The sequence below is a fragment of the Callospermophilus lateralis genome, chromosome 18, assembly GCF_048772815.1.
Source record: "Callospermophilus lateralis isolate mCalLat2 chromosome 18, mCalLat2.hap1, whole genome shotgun sequence".
NCBI classification, from domain to species: Eukaryota; Metazoa; Chordata; class Mammalia; order Rodentia; family Sciuridae; genus Callospermophilus; species Callospermophilus lateralis.
Genome location: NC_135322.1, coordinates 2936141 through 2956210, shown reverse-complemented (window position 1 = coordinate 2956210; position 20070 = coordinate 2936141). Strand labels below are relative to the sequence as shown.

The 20070-nt window shown below is 50.4% G+C and overlaps 1 protein-coding gene across 1 annotated transcript; it reads right to left on the bottom strand.

The window, feature by feature from the left end:
- Positions 1-13962: 13962 nt before the first annotated feature.
- Oscar (osteoclast associated Ig-like receptor) lies at positions 13963-19319 on the bottom strand. Its single transcript, XM_076839232.2, has 6 exons — positions 19283-19319; positions 18459-18491; positions 18261-18272; positions 14925-15224; positions 14452-14733; positions 13963-14099 (listed from the first exon to the last, which is right to left on the bottom strand). Exons 1-6 carry the CDS (start codon positions 19317-19319, stop codon positions 13963-13965), a joined length of 801 nt encoding a protein of 266 aa, XP_076695347.2.
- Positions 19320-20070: the final 751 nt, after the last annotated feature.

Sequence of the window (20070 nt, the reverse complement as noted above, 5' to 3'; positions counted from 1 at the left end):
ATGAGGAAAGGATTATTTCGACTCCACTGATGTCCCCTGTGTCTTTTATGATGCTCCCTTCTGCCCCCATCTTATTCCTCTCCAGCTTCCACACACGAGAGCAAACGTTCGACCTTGACTTCCTGAGTCTGGCTTATTTCATTCAGCATGACGTCCTCCAGTTCCTTCCATTTACCAGCAAAGGATGTGATTTCACTCTTCTTGATGGCTGGGTGGAGCTCCCATTGTGTATCTAAGCCACGTTTTCTTTACCCACTCACCTGTTGGTGGGCACCTGGGATGAGTCCACAATCTGTCCACTGTGAGTTATGCTGCTATAAACACTGGTGTGGACATGGAGAGGGAGGGAGGAGGGACGGGAAAGGGGAGGGAGAGTGGGATGAATCCAACAACCCATGCTATGTGCGTATGTAAATATACTACAGGGGATGTAGAAAGCCCAATTAAAAATAAATAAATGAACAAGTGAAAGGAAGATCAATAGAGGAAGGAGGGTGGGGGAGGGAGGAGGGGAGGGAGGAGGGACTGAAATCAAATCCCATACGTGTATGATTTTGTCAAAATGAACCCAACTCCTATGCATCTCTATAATGCTCTAATTTTTAAGAGGATCATTTCTGATGTCAGAATAGAGATGCGCCTGGCAATTCACCAGGATACCATTTGACTTTCCTTTCCATCTGCTTTCTGTAGCAAGCTCCTGTGTGGTCAGCAGGACTCGGTTCCCGAGGCCCCATGGACGGAGGGCCTGAGCCCCTGGCGACTGAGCCGGCCCTGCTTTCCCGTGTGGGGGGCTTCTCAGCACAGCCCACCTCAGCCCAGCCAGTCAGGAGTCCGCAGGCAGGAAGGGCGTTAGGGCCATGAGAAACATGGCTGCGGAAGACACGCCACCTCCCTGGCCACGTTCACGGTATCCAGCAGGGATTCCCAAGGGTCGGCTAGGAGATGATGGTCAGAGGCCAAAGCCTTGGTTAGACGGGTGGGAGGCTTTTCCTTGATATCTGCTGTGTAGCAAGAAATGACAAGATGCCATACATTTCAAATTCACTAAGAGAGTCAGTTTCAAATGGTCTCACCACAAAAGCTGACAGACGTAGTCATTAGCTTGATTCAATCACTCCATGTCACCTTCACGAATCATAATATCCCCTTTCACACCATAAATATATATGGTACTTTGTTGGTTTACGATCTTTAAGATGCAGAAATGTTAAAAAGAGGTAAAAGGTAAAATGAGGTCATTAGAGTGGGCTCTAATCCAGTCCCACTGGTGTCCTTCCAAAGGGACAGACTGGCATAGAGGGATGCAGGGGGACAGCGCCACCTGCAGGCGGATGAGAGAAGGTTCGGAGCTCCAGCCCGGTCCTCTCCTGGGTCTGGACCTCTGGTCAGCAGTACTGAGAGAAAACCCAATCATGCTGTCCCAGCCACCCAGGCTGTGGTCCTTCCTTACGGCAGCCACAAGACCCCCAGGAATAAAACAGCTGCAGGTGGGATGGTGACCCCAGACTGAGCCTGCGGGAGTGTTTCTCCAGCTCTCCCTGCCGCAGCCACGCGGGGGAACGTGCAGGAACCTGCCTTCTGTCCCATTTCTTGCTCACTCCTGTCCCTTAGAAATGGAACAGGGGAAAGAGCAGCTCAGTGCTGGGGGTGGCATTCCTGGGGAGTAGGAGCTGGGCAGTGTGGCCTCTCTGGCAGCCTGAGGGCCACCTTCTGTTCCTGCTGAAGGGCACCTGCTGTCCACGCGTGCAGTGTCCACGCATGCACATACAGATGTGTTTTAGAAGCAGAGTTGTCTTTAAAAGAACGGTGAAAATGTGGGTCAATTCCAAGAAAAATATCACATAGGAGAGAAGGCAGGGGTCACTGGAAAATGCAGCAACAACTGGATTTTGGAAGACGGGGAAGGTGTGCCCAGCAGGTATGTAGCACAGGACCCACGCAGTGTGCACGCAGGGACCCGGGGCTTGCGGTTCACTCACCCACTGGCCCCATTACCCACCCCACAGGCCTCGCCAGCTCCGACTGCCTCCCCAGCCTGGCCCCCTCCCCAAATGGCCCTGCTCTCCCCCAAGACTTACCCCAGGACCTTATGCCTTGATTAAGAATGTTCCTTCAGGGCTGGGGTTGTGGCTCAGTGGTAGAGCACTTGCCTCACATGCACGAGACACTGGGTTCGATCCTCAGCACCACATAAATGTAAAATAAAGATATTGTGTCCACCTAAACCTAATAAATAAATATTTTTTTAAAAAAAGAATGTTCCTTCAGATTTGCTGTTGAAGTCGATATCGTTTTGCCTCTGGGATTGGCAGTAGCCCCTTTAAGGTTTTAATCCCCTAACCCACAAAGCCTGATTCCTAGTCAAAAGTCAGGAAATACCTGCTCACCCAACCCTGTCCCAGGGGCTGGACCCACAGGGAATTCAGACGGCCCTCTCTGAGGCACAGATGTGAATCCACACAGAGGACAGGAGAAAAACTGCTGGTTGAACACCAAGACCCACTGTCCCCTCCTCTGCAGGGCGGAACAGAGCTGGACACACACAATCCAGGATGACAGCTCAGAAACCTTTCTCGCAGCCAGCTTTTCTGGTCAAGAAGACACAAGTGGAAGTGACATGTCAACTCTGGCCACCCTGGGCAGAGCCGATGACTGAGAGAGAACTTTCAGGAACACCACCAAGGAAGCAAGGGTGGAGGAGGGGACGGAAGTTCCAACAGGAAAGGTCAGAGCATCACGCTGTCAGCAGAGACCCAGGGGAGGAGGCAGGCCGTACCCCACGTCTGGGTGGTGCAGATAGATCGCGGGGAACACGGATGCTGGATCCCAACAGGCGGGGGCCAACATGCCCTGGAAAAGGCTGGAAGGCTATCATCACATACTCTTGGAACACTGTTCTCTGAGTGATGAGGGATTGTGGTTGATGTTTTCCCATTTGCTTATTTGTGCTTTCTAAACGGGCTGGAAGCAATATGCTACTTTCACCATTTCACATGTTTAAAAATTTTTAGCTTTTAGAAATTTCACATGGAGTGGTGTGGGATGAGGAGAAAGCCAACTGAAAAGGAACCCTAAGAACTTTCACATAAACACGCAGCCGGTCGCTGGGGCTGCTCCCTGAAGCTCGCATTCACACCCCTGCCCACCTGCGGCTGGGAGGCTAGAGATTAAGTCAGGTCTGCCCCAGCAACTCTGCTTCTGGTGTAAACCAAACTAATAGAAGGCAGGGTCTTGAAAACTCTGTTGCTCATAGCAGCGCTGTTCACCAGAGCCAAAAGGTGGGCCTGCCCAGCTGTCCACAGTTGGCGAGGACAGGCAGCTCGCGACCTCTTCACGTGGCAGAACGTCATCCAGCATCGAAAAGGAAGGAACCTGAAGCCTGCCACCCCACCAAGACATGTGACGCCACGCCCCTGGAGCTCCTAGTCCCCCAGGGTCACGGGGACAAAGGTGGAATGGTGGTGGACAGAGTGGACTTGACCGATGGGTGCAGAGTTTCCAACTGGGGATGCCGGGGTTGAACAATCATGCAGATGGTAAGTTTTACCTATGTGATGTGCATTTTACCACAATTATATGGGGAGTCAAGGGGGTCGAAGTCGGGAGGGTCTGTGTAAGAAGTCAGCCTGGGGCCTCCCCTCCCCTGTGCTGCCAGCCTGTACTGCCTGTTCCCTGACCCCCGAGGTCACTTCTGCCCTCCTCCTGGGCACACTCAGGGACCACGTTCCCAGCACCTGGGGAAGACAGCAATAGAGCATCTGTGGAAGTGCCCTGCCCATCAATCAGGGGCCAGGAGGCAGCACCTTGGGCAGGTGGGCGCCTCAGCTGCTGTGGCCCTGAGGATACAGTTCGAAGAGTACGGTCAGCGCTGGCCTCCAGAGCGGAAGTAGCAGTCCCCACCACGGGGCCTCCGGAGCCCCACCATCCGCTCCATGCAGCTCCATCTCGCATCCTTGTCCTGGGGTCTGTTCCTCCGGGGCTGCTGGGCTGGGTGCTGGAACATGGGTTCCTGAGGGGACTTGGAGCAGGCTGAGCAGCCCTCGGGTGAGTGACATGGACTGGGACCAGCTTGCGCCGAGGCACTCTACTGTCACGGACGTCACAAAAGCCACCCTTCAAGTTTAGTGATCCCTCTGTGAAACCATCTTCTTCCCCTCAGAGTAGTCCGGTGCGTGGCTGTCTTCATCAGATAAGAACCATTTTTGAAAATGATCTCACCACCACAAGCAACATCACACCAGGAAAGTTCACAGAGCTTCCTTGGTAGCAGCTGATAGCCCGTCGGAATTCAGATTTGCCGGATGGCTTTAAAATGTTCTTTTTATCAGTTTTGTTTTTTTTTTTAATTGGGATTCAAATAAAGTTTAAACATTGCATTGGGTAGGTATGTTGATGTAAGGAAGAGAATTCTCGATTTCTATGTTAAAATAAGAAATCAAATAAGTCACCAGTCTTAATTTTTTTTTTTTTTTCCACCATGCATTTGGAAGAAGAGCAAAGGCCCCAAGGCTGTTTGGTCCTGATAAAGCTCACTCATCTCACTGTTTGAAGATTCAGAAAAATAATAAAACAACAAATTGTCAAGGAGTAAAACCAATTATAACAACAGGTGTTTCTTGAAAAGTTATTTTCAAAAGATGTACAAACGATCTTTAAAGGCTTGAGAATCCAACAAGACCCTTTTATTCAAGCAACGCTTGTGTGTATGGATTCATTTGAACAGAGAAGGGAATGCTTCAGAGGCAGTCATGAATATTCATGTGGTTCTCCATATTGCACCAGAAAACAAGATTGATATTCTCCGGAATGTTCTCAACTCAACACCTTATCAAATCAATTCCTTAAATTAGTCTTATGACTCAGAAGAATCTTCCTCCTTATGTAGTATCAGAAAACGGGAACATGTTCTCTCTCTTCTCAACGTCTCTTTGGCTAACTTTGAAGACGTGCATTTTAAACGTAGCCTCTGGAATTTATCAGCCAACAGCAAAGGCCTGCCGAAGCTCCATTCCTCTGGTGGCCGTGAGGAAGGACTGTGTAAGGTTTGCTTTAGTGAGAGAGTCACAAGGAACCGACAGCAGGGGTCTTCCTGCCACCCGGCTGGCAGGCCTCAGCTCTGTGGTGGGGAAGCACTCTCCCAAGGTGCTCAGGAGACTGAGACCTACTGTGTGACTCACTTCGTGCTGCAATTGTGTGCTGCGCGTCCGTTCCTTGGACCTGGACCCAGGACACCCACCCCACACACATACCCAGATCTGCAGGTGCTCCAGTCCCTTCTGGAAATGGGTGTGGTATTTTCCTGGAGCCCACACGGTCCTACTGTGTGCCTGACATCATCTTAATTACGTTGAGTACCTGATACAACGTAGGGGCTGATCAATGGTTGTCACACTCACTGTCCAGGGGGTGACCGCAGAGACAGAGTCTGGGCCTGTCACACACACGCACTTTTGTTTTGTCTTCCACCCGTGGTTGGTTGAACCTGCAGAAGTGGGACACGTGGAGACCGAGGGCTGAGGACAACCCTAACTGAGGAGGAGGCCCTGGCTTCTGGGCCAGCCTATGTGAAAGAAGGCACCAAACTTAGTGTGTGAGAGCGGATGCCTCCCAGATATCTGACACCACACCCACTTCCTGAACACAGTACCCCACCACGGTGCCATGAGGGCATGAGCCTCTCCCTTAGGCCTGCTGCTGGCTTCTGCCACAGGTGCTAAGCTGGTCCTCTGCAGGTGCCGTAGAAGAATCCAACAGAGCTGGGTGTGGTGGCCCACATCTGTGATCCCAGCTACTCAGGAAGCTGAGGCAGGAGGGTTGCAAGTTCAAAGCCAGCCTCAGCAACTTAGCAAGACCCTGTAAAAATAAGAAAGATGTAGCCCTTTGGGCTGGGGATATGGCTCAAGCGGTAGCACGCTCGCCTGGCATACGCCGGCACTGGGTTCAATCCTCAGCACCACATAAAATAAAATAAAATAAAGATGTTGTGTCTACCGAAAACTAAAAAATAAATGTTAAAAAATTCTCTCTCTCTTAAAAAAATAAATAAGAAATAAAGGTATTTGTCCACCTACAACTGAAAATTTTTTAAAAAATCACCTATATTGCTACGACTCTAAAAAAATAAAAAGATGTATCTCAAATCCTTTACCATAACATCAAAATGTAGGGTAGCTGTGTTTGAATAGCTTTTTGTTTAAGAATAACTTTGTAGCATGTTTTTGACAACTGGGGACTAGATTAGATGATTTTGATAAGTTACTGTTCATTTTATTAGGTGTTTATCACATGTAAACACTACATTAATAAGATTAGAAGTCTTTATAGATGAAATAATATAACAAAATTTTATAACTGAGATCGACTTTAAAACAGTATAAAGTGGGAGGAGTGGGGGCCCACACCTGTGATCCCAGCAGCGGCTTGGGAGGCAGGCAGGGGGATCGCAAGTTCAAAGGCAGCCTCCGTGACTTAGCAAGTCCCTAAGCAGCTCGTGAGACCCTGTCTCTAAATGAGATATAGAAAAGGGCGGAGGATGTGGCTCAGTGATGAAGCTGGTACCTAAAATAAAATAAAATCATAGGAGACATAGGGTGAGAAGAGGAATGGGCCAGAAGCTTGAAGAGAGAGAGGGGGTTGGGCTTGAAGAAAGGTCAGCAGATAAAAGAAAGAAGAGGAGGGTGGGTAAAAAGGGGTTGAACACGCAAGGCCAGGAGGGGAGGAGGAAGAAGGATGTGGAGAACAGGGAAACCAGAGGCGAAGGGGCATGTGAGGAGCAGGCTGTGAGAAGAAGGGAGAAGGACCATGGCAGAGGGAGGATCCGGTCGTGGCCAAGATGGCCCACCTACAGCTTAAGAATCTGGAGCCAGAATATGAAGTTCATTTTAATCAACTTCCTCAGAACTCAACTTGCCCAGTATACCATAGGTGCTCCATAAAGGGAACTGTGGCTGTGCAATAAAAGGTCTGAACTTGAGCAAAGAAGCGTATCTCCACGTGGCCAAGAAGGACCACTGTCCCTGCAGTGAGGTCTGCATGTGTCCCCCAGGATCAGCTGCAGGAGACTTACCTGCACCGCAGCTGGACAGAGGGGCCTGAGGGCAGGGGTCTGGGTGTCCAGACTGTATCCCACCTCTCCTGCCCTCTCCCACCCTCTGCCTTCCACCGTGGGTGCTGCAGCAAGAAGGCCCTGGCCAGATTTTGCTTCCTTCTCTTGAACTTCCAGCCACCGAAGCTGCTAGAAATAAATTTCTTTTCTTTAGGAACGACCCAATCTGTAGCCTTGTGCCATAGAAACACAAAATGGACCAAGACCCAGAGCCTAGCAGAAGGACCCTCTGGAAGGCAGAGTTAATAGCAGGAATGAAAAGCCATGCATTGTTCTGGGGTCTCCAGGAAACCCTCCGGAATCTCTGCTTTCAAAACCCCAGGCAGAGGGAAGAGGAGCGTGTGCAGGGCGCTGGCATGGCACTTGTACTCGGAGTCTTAACAAGCATGAACACTAAGCCTGCAGAGCCCAGCAGACTTCCTCGGGAGAAGGGGGGCTCCCTGCCAGGCCACATGCACGCAGCCTTCTCCCCAGCAGCCAACGCTGTGCACCACAGGTAGACCGACCGATGGACCTTCAGCATGTGGCCTGTCCACACCCCGGAATACCAGTCCACCTGGAAAAGGCAGGGCCTTCCGAGGCCAGCCACAACAGGGGTGAGCCTGGAGGTCAGCTCCGGGGCAGGAGGCCCTGTGGAGTCAGATCCAGAGACAGAGATAGAAGGGCGCGTCCCAGAGGCTGGGCAGAGGGCACACCGAGGAGTGGCTGTGCGCTGCGTGAGCTTCGGGTGACCTAGGGTTCCCGAGACACTGGTCGCGATGGTTGTACAACACCGCGATCCAGGTCAGGGAGCGGCACACTTAAAAACGGTCAGGATGCTCAGTGGAAGTGTGTGTGTGTGTGTGTGTGTGTGTGTGTGTGTGTGTGTGTGCATCTTTCACATCTCAGGCCGTCCCAGTCCACTTTCCTCTACCTGGTGACCCCCCCACCCACCCATTTTCTGCTTGGACCAACTCCCTCAGAGGCCATTGTAGGGACCCTCTCTTCAGCCGGGCCTTCTCCACCTCCACACCACTTCACCAGCTCTCCCACAGCCTCCCGAGGCTCATCCATGGTGTCCTTGTCTCTAACATTTCCCCCCGCCCCGTTCTTCACCATGGCCCAAACCAGGGGCAACCCTTGTCTCTGTCAGATCTGGTGTTAGATTCTGCAACTGAAATTAAATCAGATTCTCAAACTCTTGCTGAAGTACAAAATCTAGTCTCCTTGGCTTTTAACTTTTCCATCATAAGTGTGGGAGGAAAACAGCACACTGTGCTAATGAGCGCCTTCTGATGCCACAGAACTGATTGATTCCAAGCTCCTGCCACCTGGGAAGGCAGGGGTGTCAATTATAACACGTTGCCAGGGCAACAAGGCATGGCCAAGACCCCCACTCAGCACCAGGTTGCTCCTTGAAAGCTACTGCCACCATGCTGTATGGGTCCCGATGCCGTCGGACTCCTACAAGGTTATTCTGTACAAGTAAAGCTTCAAAGGACAGGTTTATAGAACCAGAGGATAGAACACATGAGTGACCGTAATAAATAGCCATACATCTCCATACTGCACATGACACATTTATAGTCTTCTGAATATCCTCAGTTATCAGCTTATCAAATGAGACTCTTGAATTGGTTTTATGGCACAGAATAATAGCTTTCTTCTTGCTCTCACTTCTGGGGCTTTCTCTGTCCCCCACCCTTCTCTCTGTCTCTCCTCTCTCCCAAACCTGTGAAGGAGGAACATCCTATTCTAATTCTCATCCTTAGACTCCTTTTGGTTACAGAGGCTTGAATTTTTAAAGCTAAACTTGGGGATTTTATTAGGTAGCCTAAAAGTCAAAGCAGGCCCTTAAAGTTCAGTTTGTTAGAAGAAAGCAAGCTATGGGTTACTAGGATGTTCACTGGTGACAGTGTGACCAGGAGGACATGCAGCTGTCAAGCTCACAGATGGCAGATGAGGCCAGGACAGGGCTGACTGATCCAACCAGGGAGGATAAGACAAGCCACTTTTAGATTTAGGCGAGGCATTATTTACCTAAAGAGCAAAAAGAACAACCAGTCCAAGGAGCTGGCTCCCTTTGAACCTTGATACCAAATGTGTGAGTTACAGTCTGCAGACCACTGGGTGTCCAGAGGTTCAATTCGAATCTGATACTAACACCTGGAATTAGCCCAGACCCCCCCAGATCAACACCCCCCCAGCAGGCTGCTCCCATCTCAGGTGCCAGCTGCAGCAGTGGGTCCCTAAGTTACCATGCTGCTGTCTGACCTGGCTAGAGGTGCCACAACCTCCCTTCATATTTGGGAATTTACTACAACAGCTGGGTGAATGCAGGGACATTCTCCACTTACTATGGCCAGTTATTATAAAGGATGCTATGAAGGATACAAAGGAAACCCAGCTGGAGAGACAGCAGACACGGTCCAGAGGGCTCCCCAGCACAGGTCCCCAACACAGGGTTGCCCCATGTGGATGTGTTCGCCAGCGGCGGGGGGGGGGGTTCTGCACCCATCATTCAGAGCCTTTATGGAGGCTGCATTGCATGGGCATGGTTGATTGGCTGATCACCCCCAGCCCCTCTCTCCTCCCTGTCGGTTTGGCAACATCTACACATCCCCAAGTCACCTCATCAGCATAAACTCAGGCAAAGTTGAAGGGGCTCCTTGTGAGTCACAAAAGATGCTCCTGCCCCCACTACCACCCAGGCAATGCCAGGGGCCAGGAACCAGGGTTGAAGACAGAGTGTGCATGCCTTATTGTGCACAGGATCCCTGGAGGTGAGCGGGAGATGGTCTCGCAGCCAATGCTCGCAAGCTGGGCTCCGCTCATGTTCCGGGAGCATCACAGAGGCCAGTTAGGATCCCCCTGGATCAGTGGCAGTTTAAGCCTGATTTTTATTTTTTGGTACCAGGGATTGAACCCAGGGATGGTTTACCTCTGAGCCATATCTTTAGCCCTTCTATTGTTTTACTTTCAACCAGGGTCTCACTAAGTTGCTGAGGCTGGTCTTGAGCTTGTAATCCTCCAGCCTCACGCTCCTGAATTTCTGGGATTACAGGAATGTGCCACTGCACCCGTCAGTTGGAGCCTGTGAGCATCTGGATGAGCACACGGTTTCCAGAATTCCGTCACGCAGCCAGCCCTGACACAAATCTGTAAAAATAAATAAGGATACTCAATCGCCTAGAGGATCTGTCACGGGCTGAGTGCAGGGTAAAGCCCTGACCCCATGTGACGGCATTAGGAGGTGGGCCCTTGGTGGCCATTTGGCTTGGATGAGGCCACGAGGGTGGGTCCCCATGATGGGATTAGGATCCTTAGAAGAAGGGGAAGACACACCAGAGGGTTGGGGGCTCTCTCTCTCCCTCACCCTCTCTCTCTCTCCCCCCTCACCAAAGCCCAGCCACACTTCACTATGTACCTCCCCACACCCCAGAACTGCTCTTCAGGTCACCCAGTCTATGACGTGTCACTGCAGCCTGAGCCAACGGAGACAGATGCCCAAAGGCCAGATGGACTCCTGAGCGGGGAGCTGGGTGTGGAGCCAGGCAGGCAGGGAGACTGTAGTAGACCCAGCCCGCAGGAACCTCTGTGCTCCTCCTCCTCCTCCTCTGGGCACCCTGTTTCCAGCAATGGCCAGTCAGTGTGCCACTCTGAGAGATCTGGGAATGACATTCATGACTCATGATCCAGAATAGGCACAGTGACTGTGGCAAGTGTGCTCTGGACTTCAGCTCCGGTCAAGGACAAGGATGTGCCACAAGGTGGCGGTAATGCACTACAAGTTTATGTGGATGACCCTTGATGGGTTTGCAGAAGGGAAGTCCCTCCGGATGCCTAGGGGACAGCAAGGGGGGACCAGAACTCCAAAGGGTGGCAAAGACCTGGGGTCTTTCCCAGCCTCAGGGTTTGGCTTGCAGGTGTTGAATGTGCTTTTGTGGGCAGTGCAAAGCAGGTAAGCTTCGACTATCTAAAAATCTGCTTCCTTGGGCTGCGTTTGAAACAACTGGAGCCAAGGGGAAGTGGTGCTCTCCTGTAATCCTGGAGACTTGAGAAGGCGGATTCAAGAGGATCAGAAGTTGGAGGCCAGCCTCAGCAACTTAGTGAAACCCTGTCTCAAAAAATAAAAAGGGCTCAGTGATAAAGTGCCCCAGAGTTGAATCACCAGTAACAATATGATAACAATAATAATATTTGTAAAATAATAAAACAACTAGATGTATAGAAATTTGAGCTTGGCCCCATGAGAGTTTGAGCCAATGGAAACAGCATGACTAGCATCAACCCAGCAAGGAAGATGGATGGAAGATACTGTACCAGAGACCTCGGACTCATCACCAGTACCTGACACATGCTGAGCACGTACAGGTGACAAGTACAGAAATATCTGCCTTGAGAGCCACAGGTTGCTTTGCAGATGTGAATTGTGAATTGTTCCCCTCTCTCTTCCTTATTTAAAAGTAAAAGTGATAAAGGAGGCAAAATCCAACAAAACTCAGAAATCTCCACTCAATACATTCTTGTGTTGAGAAGTAGCCATGGAGAAAACAACTCTGACCACACAGACTTGAATCCTGGGCTGACTGCCTGGGTCTATCTTGGAGGGCTGTTGGTGACGACAGGAATAAAAGATGTGGATTCAGTGCACAGGCAGATGAATGCATAGTGCATTGACTAATTAGTCAACAGTTCAGTGGGTCAATAGATTGATTAATGCAGGGATGGATGGATGGAAGAATGAATGAATGAGACTGAGGGAAATGGGAGAATAGAGAGGTGTAGAAATGACAGCAAGCAAGAAGAGGTGGGCGGTGGCTACAGATGAGCGTCCACGATAGGTGTGAGTGGACAGCAGATGCGTGGTGGAGTGAGCGAGTGGAGGATGCCAGGTGAAGTCGCACCAGGTGAAGTCGCACCAGGAGTGCCTCCCTGATGTGCCTCCGACTTCCTACGGTGTCAGGGGACTTCACCACACTGCTCTTTTCCACAATTTTTCATCTACAAAGAGGGAAGACTGGGTTTGATGACCCTGAAGCCCCATCTAAGGCGACTCCCTTCATTCTCTCTTTTATTTTTATATTTATTTTTTGGTTTTAGTTGGACATGATACCTTTATTTTATATATGGTGCTGAGGATCGAACCTAGGATCCTGCACGTGCTAGGCAAGTGCTCTACCGCTGAGCCACAACCCCAGCCCCTTCATTTCTCTTGATGTCCCACATCCACCTGTGTCAGGGAGCTTTGCCCTGGATGAACCTTGCCAGGGTCCCACATGGGTACCAAGGACAAACCCAGAAGGTCCAGCGGACACCTTTGCAGCATGTCAGTGCACCCAGATAGCCAGTCTGACTTCAAAGCTCAGTTCTGCCTGATCTCACATTTGAACACCCTAACCTTGCCCACTAAGACAACTCAGGTGTTAAAATAACACTATTTTATATGGTCTGTGCACATTTTAAACTTCTCAATCTTTATGCACAATGTGGTTGTAGGTTAGTTTCTAAAAGAAAAGAACACAGCAACAAACGTGGCTCATACTTCTTGAGACCATGAGCATGTTTGGTGTGGTCCTAAAGGCATTTTTAATAAGATAGAGTAAGTCAGTGTGCATCTGCACAGAAGCAAGCATTGCTTTATGAATGTTAGTACATGTGTGTGGGTGTGTACACAGTTACATGTAAATTTTACTTATCGTGTGCAGAAAAAGGAGCAGAGAAGTGAAAGCTGCTGGCCTAAGGTTGGAAACACATGTCATCCGTTTAACTCTCTCTAGAGCTGACATGGTAGATATGTTCAATCCCCCCTTTCACAGAGGAAAATTCAGAAGGCTTGATAAACTGCACAAGGTGACAGCCGGCAGAGCTGGGGCTGTCCAAGAGCTGAAAGTTACAGTTTTCTCCATTAACTGGGAAGAGGAGGAGGAAGCTGGAAAACAATAAAAAATAGAGTCTGTGCTCCACCGCAGAAGTCAAGATGGGAATGCATGAACATTGAGTGGGGAGAATTGCTTGGAGACAGAATCTGGGTTCCTGGAGATGCGAACAGCGTCAAGGTTGGCCAGAGAAAGATAGAAGTTAAATGAATAAATCCAGGAGAAACTGTGCAGGTCAGCCAGGCCTTGGGGAGGGAGAGAGAGAAAACAAGGAAAGGGAACAGGCTGCAAGAGGAAGGGTGTGTGTGTGTGTGTGTGTGTGTGTGTGTGTGTGTGTGCGTGTGCGTGTGTGTGTGTTTTAACCACTACTGCAGCCAGAGTACCGTGGGAAACTGATGGAGTAAAGATCAGTGACCAGGTCCAAGCTCTACTGCGCATGCACCACCTGCTCTTGCCTGGCAAAGGAGCTGGCTTTAACGATGGTGGTGGTGGTGGTGGTGGTGGTCAAGGAGACCACTGCAAATGAAGCTGTAACTAGGGCGGAAGCTCTGCTTGGTCTCCTCTAAGTCTGCTTTTGGGGGAAGGTCTGAACAGTTTGGAAGGGATTTGCTTGGCAGTCAAGGGTGCCATAAAAGGAGATAAAGAGTTGCTTAAAAAGCAAGATGGAGTCAATGGGGTCTTGCAAGCCTGGTAGAAATTACAATAGCTAACATTTATTGAGCATTTACTACAGGCTACTCAGAGTTTCTAAACACTTTTTTGGGGGAACTATTCACTCAATCGGATGATAATCTGTGGTGTGGTATTACAATAAAAGAAATCAAGGTTTGAAGAAGGTGGCAGGACACAAAGGTGAAGGATGACTAAGTGGGGCTGAGCCTGGGGGGCTGGGGGGCTGGGGGGCTCCAGTAGGGGCTGTCCCGCCCCAGCGATCCCAGTGTCTGCGCTGCTCTGCAGGAATTCTTCTGACATCACAGGTGTCTACATCCAGACCCCCTAGGGCAAGGCCTGGTCGAGGGCACTGCTCCTGCTGCAACAGTCCAAAAGGACCAGCACACCCAGGGATGCGAGGACCAAGCCCGCCAGCCCCAGGCGGATGAGGTTCCCCTGGGTGTAGTCCATGGAGCTGGAGTCTGCAGGCCAAGGAGAGGGAGATGGGCTGTCAGCTCCAGACCCCCAAATGTGCACCTTTTGGGCTCTAACTCCTGGGGTGGAGCTGAGGACACAAGTCTCAAAGTTGGGCAGGGCAGATGGGAGAACAAGGCCTCAGACTCCGGGTCTGAGGGAGAAGGACTGGGGCCCTGGATCTGGGGAAGGAGGGCTGGGTCTATCTCCGTGTCCTGAGGAGGGCTGGCGACAGTTCCTTAGGTCTTGGGAGAAGGACTGAAGCCACTCCCCAGGTTCCAGAGGAGGAGAGCTGGAGTGTGCCTCTAGGTCCCAAGGAGGAGGGCTGGGATCGGGCCCCTAGGTCCCGGGACGCCTCACCGTCAGAGCTGACGACCAGCGGCTCGCTGCGCGGCGACAGCACGTAGGGGGCGGAGGGCGTGTGGTAGTAGCAGCTGTAGGTGCCGGGCGCCCGGGCGCCGAGCAGCGGGAAGTCGGCCCAGCGCTGCGCCGAGTCGCGGTACTGCAGCGGCGCCGCCTGGCCCACGCGGTACAGCGCGAAGCTCATGCCCGGCAGGCGGCCCGCGCAGCGCAGGCTCACGTTGGCACCGGGCGCCACCACCGGCCCGGGCAGCGCCACCAGCGACGGCCGCGGCAGTAGGTCTGCGGGGCGATGGGGGCCTGAGCTCGCGCGACCTGGCTCCTCCCCTGTATCCCGCTCTCCGTTTTCCCAGCGCCTGTTCACCTCCCAGCTACCCACCTAGCTCGGTCTCTCCTCCCAGCGTCCCCTGTCCCTCCTCTCCCCTCCCTTTCCCGGCCCCTGCGCCCTTCGCCTTCCCCGCTCAGGACCTCACCTGTCACCAGCAGCTCCAGGACGTCGCTGGGTTGGGACCAGAGGCCCGGCCCCCAGTCTAGCCTGCGGTAGCAGCAGTGGTAACTGCCCCCCTGGGCGGGAGTCGCCGCCCCCAGAAAGAACTCGGCCAGCTCCACCGACACGTCCCGGAGGAGCAGGGGCACGCTCTCTCCCGCCCTGAAGAGTGCAAACCTCCAGGCGGGCTGGGGTGCGCGGCACCTCAAGGTCACGTTGACCCCCGGGGTCACGACAGCCGCTGGCTGAGCCCCCAGCCATGGCTTGGGGTAGGAGGCTGGGGGAACTTAATAAAGGAGTCTGCGTGAGCCCTTGGACCTCCCAGGAACCGCAGGGGGTTCAGGGGAGGTTGGGGAAGGAAGAAGCAACCGGGACCAGCCGCCTTTGCCCCTCTGTCCGCCTCAGCTGTGTAAAGTAGAGGAAGGCCTGGACCACACTCAGGCTGGGCAGAGAAAGTGGCAAGCCGTGGTGGAGCCGCTGTGGTCCCGGGAGGCTGAGGCTGGAGAAGGGCAGGTTCAAAGCCAGCCTCCGCATTTGAGTGATACCTGCTCTCTCTCTCTCTCTCTCTCTCTCTCTCTCTCTCTCTCTCTCTCACACACACACACACACTCACTCACTCTTCCAGTTTTGTTGTTTGTGTAGTTTGTTTGTTTTTGGTACTGGAATTAAACTCAAGGGTGCTTTACCACTGAGCCACATCCCTAGCCCTTTTTATTTATTTATTTATTTTTTTAATTTTGATTCAGGATCTCACTAAATCACCCAGACTGGTCTTGAACTTGCAATGCTTGCCTCAGCCTTCCAAGAGGCTGGGATTATAGGCATTTGCCAATGCCCCTGCACTGGGTTATGGCTTTTAAACAATTTCAGAGGGTCATGTCCGAGACATCTGCGTTGAGTCTCTAGAATGTTGGTACCAGATTTCAGTCGTTGCTGCTCTGGTTTGAATTTGTTTACACCCCCCCCACCCCCCCCACCCCCACCCCCACCCCCCCCCCACCCCCGCGAGATTATGTGTTGGAAACCTAATCCCTAACACAATAGGGTTGAGAGGTGGGAATTTAAGAGGTGATGGGTTGTGGCTCAGTGGTAGAGCACTGGCCTAGCACGTGTGAGGCCCTGGATATGTCGATCCTCAGCACCACACAAAGATAAATAAAAAAAATATATTGTGTCCATCTACAACTAAAAAGTATTTTTTTTAAAAAAGGAGGTGATTGGTTGGATTGGTGCCATTATTGCCAGAGTGAGTGTTTGATGTAAGGGTAAGTTACACACACAAACACACACACACATGCACACACACACACACACGCACAATACCCTTCTTGTCTAGGTGATGCCTTTGGCCACAGCATGATGCAGATAGATGGTCCTTACCAGGCCCTTTGATGTTGGACTTTGCAGCCAGACTAAGAACTAAATAAACTTCTGTGTGTGTAAATTGCCCATCTGTGGCACTCAGTTATAGTAGCACAAAACAGACTAACAGTTGCCAAAACTTGCTATTTGGAAAAAAGTAACATGGGATCCTACCTCGCACCATTCCCCCAAATTCCAGATTAATTAACCTACATGTGTTTCTTAAAATGTATTCTTAGAATATGTAGAAAAACACAAATATCTCGAAGTAGGAAAGGTTTCTTAAGCTGTACAATGAAAAATTCATGAGATAAAATTAATAAATTTGACCTCTTGAGTTATATTTGTCAAAAGACAAATGAAGCTAGAAGTCATGTGACAGTATTGGCAAAAATCACTTGATTCATAAATCATTTGGATTAAGAATATAGAAAGAAACCCAAGAACCATTCAAATAAAATCTGTCCAAGACATGAATAGGCAATTCACAAAGGAGGAAGTCAGTCGGCTACAACACAACTAAAGGAAAAAGGTTGCTTAACCCTCATAGTAATTATTAAAAAAAAAAAAAATCACCAAGATTGTTTTGCCAATCAGGTTATCAAAAACTGTGGTTAACACTGAGTTTGGGTGAATATGTTGAAACTGGCCCCTGGGCACTTGAATATACCCTCTCTGAAGGAAATGTGTCAGTTTCTATCAAGATACAGGACATGAGTAATGACCCAGTAATCCCACTGCTTCTCCAGGCACAAAGGTGCACATGTGTGCACCAGAAAGTCATGCAGGAGTGCTTGTTGCAGCATTGATTGTATATCCAGGAAAACTGGATATACCTAAATGTGTATCAAAAGGGAATGACCCCTCACCCCAGAATCCAGCCATCCTGCAATAGTTCTGGTCAACAGTTGGAATGACAATAAAAAGTAGAAAGAGTGGCATGGAGATAGCTCCAAGACAGATTGTAAAGTAAAAAGCATGAGATACAGAACAGGGTGAGTCATCCATTATCAATATTGCTTTGGCAAAACCAAAACCAAAAGACAAATCTATAAATACATGCATGTGTGTGAATATAAGGAAATTCAGATCATTTAAGGAAGATGAAGAAGAAGGAGACTGTTTTTTATAACCATGAATAGATATTTTATAACCATGAATAGATATTTTTTATAACCATGAATAGATATTAGCTTTATCATAAAAAAAAAAAAAAAAAAAACTTAACTTGAGCTGAGTGTGGTGGTGCACACTAGGAATCTTAGCAAGTAAGGAGGCTGAGGCAGCAGGATGCAAATTTAAGACCAGCATCTGCAACTTAGTGAGTCTCTGCCTCAAAATAAAAATAAAAGGGCTGGGGATGTGGCTTAGTGGTAGAAAAACAATTTGAAAGAAGCTGGTAGCTCAGACATCAATGGTTTCTCAGATAATTCTTTTTTTTTTTAATTTTTAATATTTTTTTTTTTTTTTTTAGTTTTCGGCCGACACAACATCTTTGTTTGCATGTGGTGCTGAGAATCAAAGCCTGGCCGCCGGCATGCAAGGCGAGTGCGCTATCGCTTGAGCCACATCCCCAGCCCTTTCTCAGATAATTCTTATTTGAAGTTGTAGTGTTGTGTAGTGGGAGAAAGGAAAGGTCAGTCTCACTTCTCAGGAAACAGGAAGAAACCCGTCTCAGGATGGGAGACCCTCCTTTTTGTAGGGGTGGAAAACTGGATATAACTAAATGTGTATCAAAAGGGAATGACTCCTCACCCCAGAATCCAGTTGAAGGGATAATTGGTATGGCAGGAGATGGTACTTCTCCAAGCCAGGGGATTTACCCATGTGGTTAGACTAAGTCCTACAACAGCCCATTTTATAAAGAAGGAAATGTCTTCGAAGCTGTGGTTTGTTCAAGGTCATCTAGTAATAAGGTGGTGAAAACTGGAGTTCTAGGGCATGTCTCTTCACTACCCACCCATCATGGCCACTAAAAGGAATGGGGAAGGAAGGAAGAAAAAGAAAGGGAGAGAGAGAGGAAGGTAGGGAGCAGAAAGGGGCAGGAGAAAGGAAGGGAGGGAAGGAAATCTGGGGTGAGCTTGAGCACCAGAATAGAATCTGAGTAGTTGGAAAAGAGATGTCAGCCAAGCAGAGGATGAAGAGGAGTGTTACTCACCAGGCGGAGTGAGGTCTGCGTGACCCAGAGCCCCTGTACAGGGTTGAGGAGAAATTTTTTGTAAAGTCCTTTGAGGGTGCCAGTCCCACCTCACCAGGAGCCCAGGAATGGGATTCCTCAGCCTCTCCTTAGTCTGAAGAACAGGAACTTCTTCCCTACTTACTCCTCTCTAAGCTGTCAGGAATTCAGGCTTCCTTCCACACCTGCTTATGAAGCCAGATGTTTGCCCCTAGCCCCCTCCTCCCTCCAGCCAGGAGTCCTGCCCCCCACCCCTCCTTTCCCAGGGGTTCAGAGGTCCTGGCTTCCACCTCCTCCCCTATCAGAATCAGGAGTCCACAGCCAGGTGGGGGGTGGCACAGCCTGTCATCCCAGCAGCTCTGAAGGCTGAGGCAGGAGGATCTCAAGTTCAAAGCCAGCCTTAGAAATTTAGAAAGGCCCTTAAGCAACTCAGGGAGAGACTCTGCCTCTAAGGAAACAAAAAATGGTGGTGGGGATGTGGTTCAGCGGTTAACTGCCCTGGAGTTCAATCCCTGGTACCAAAAAATAAAAATAAATAATTAAATCAGGACTCCACACTCCCTAGTCTCTGATCCCCTCCTGTCTCAAGATCTAAGAAGCCTGTTCCCACTTCCCTCCTCTTCTAGGACTCCGTCTTTTCTAGTTTAATGCCCAGCAGTCTTGGCCCCAGTCCTGTCCCTTGATTCTCAACTAGACCTTGAATGCTAACCGCCCAGCTGGTGCTGCAGGGTGGCTGGGTCCCCAACCCTTTTCTCTCTGCTCCCAGCCCAGCCAAGGACCCAAGCAGAAGGGAGGGGGCAGCTCACAGAGGGTCAGCAGCTGGAGGGCCACCGCCAGGGCCATAGTGGGCTCTCTCTAAAGCTGAAGCCAGGAATGGAGATGCCCTCCTCCCTCCCAGGAAATGAGGCAATGTCAGAAAGCCAGACGTCAGACAGCCCTGTATAGGGAAGAAGGGCTGCGGGGAGGAAGGGCCCTGGGTGGCTGTGTCACAGCCCCGTGGTCTGTGGGAAAAGTTGGAAGGAGGAATCATAACCTGTTGTGTTCATTAAACTTAAAAAAAAAAAAAAAAAAAAAAAAAAAAGCACCCATTAAGCGCCAGGCCCTTGCTGCGTGAAGCCAGGAGCACAGAGGGCTCAGACCTCGTTACTGCTCTCAAGCAACTCCCACTTTCACTGAAAGACAAACCTGGACCATTTCACTTAAGGAAAAAATGGGGAGGGGAGTGATGCCAGCTATACGGCAGTAACAACGGGAACTGTGAGAGCCCACAGAAGGTCCCTAAACCATCTGACCCGAAAACTAGCGCTTCCAGCACCAGCTGATGCCGAGATGCAAATCCGTAGGGCAGTTGTTCGCCTTCTCCAGCCTCCGCTTCTCCTTCTGTAAATGGGTTTTCAAGAATTCCGCCGTATGTGAGTTGCTGCAGGAAGACTAGAAGTCAATCCTTGGGAGCGACCCCTAGACTGAGAAAAGTGAACCCAGCTGGCGCTCAAGGCATTTAAATCTTCCCCGCCACAGCCTCCCACTTCCGTGCGCACGCGCGGACTGAGAGCGCAGGGACCACAACTCCCAGGGTGTTGCGCGCCTCCGCTTC

Coding starts and splice junctions, on each gene's coding strand:
- Oscar (XM_076839232.2), bottom strand. CDS start 19,319: ATGGCCCTGGCGGTGGCCCTCCAGCTGCTGACCCTCT. Junction 18,492..19,282: donor CCTCCAGCTGCTGACCCTCT/GTGAGCTGCCCC, acceptor AACCCTGTACAG/GGGCTCTGGGTCACGCAGAC. Junction 14,734..14,924: donor CCTGGAGCTGCTGGTGACAG/GTGAGGTCCTGA, acceptor ATCGCCCCGCAG/ACCTACTGCCGCGGCCGTCG.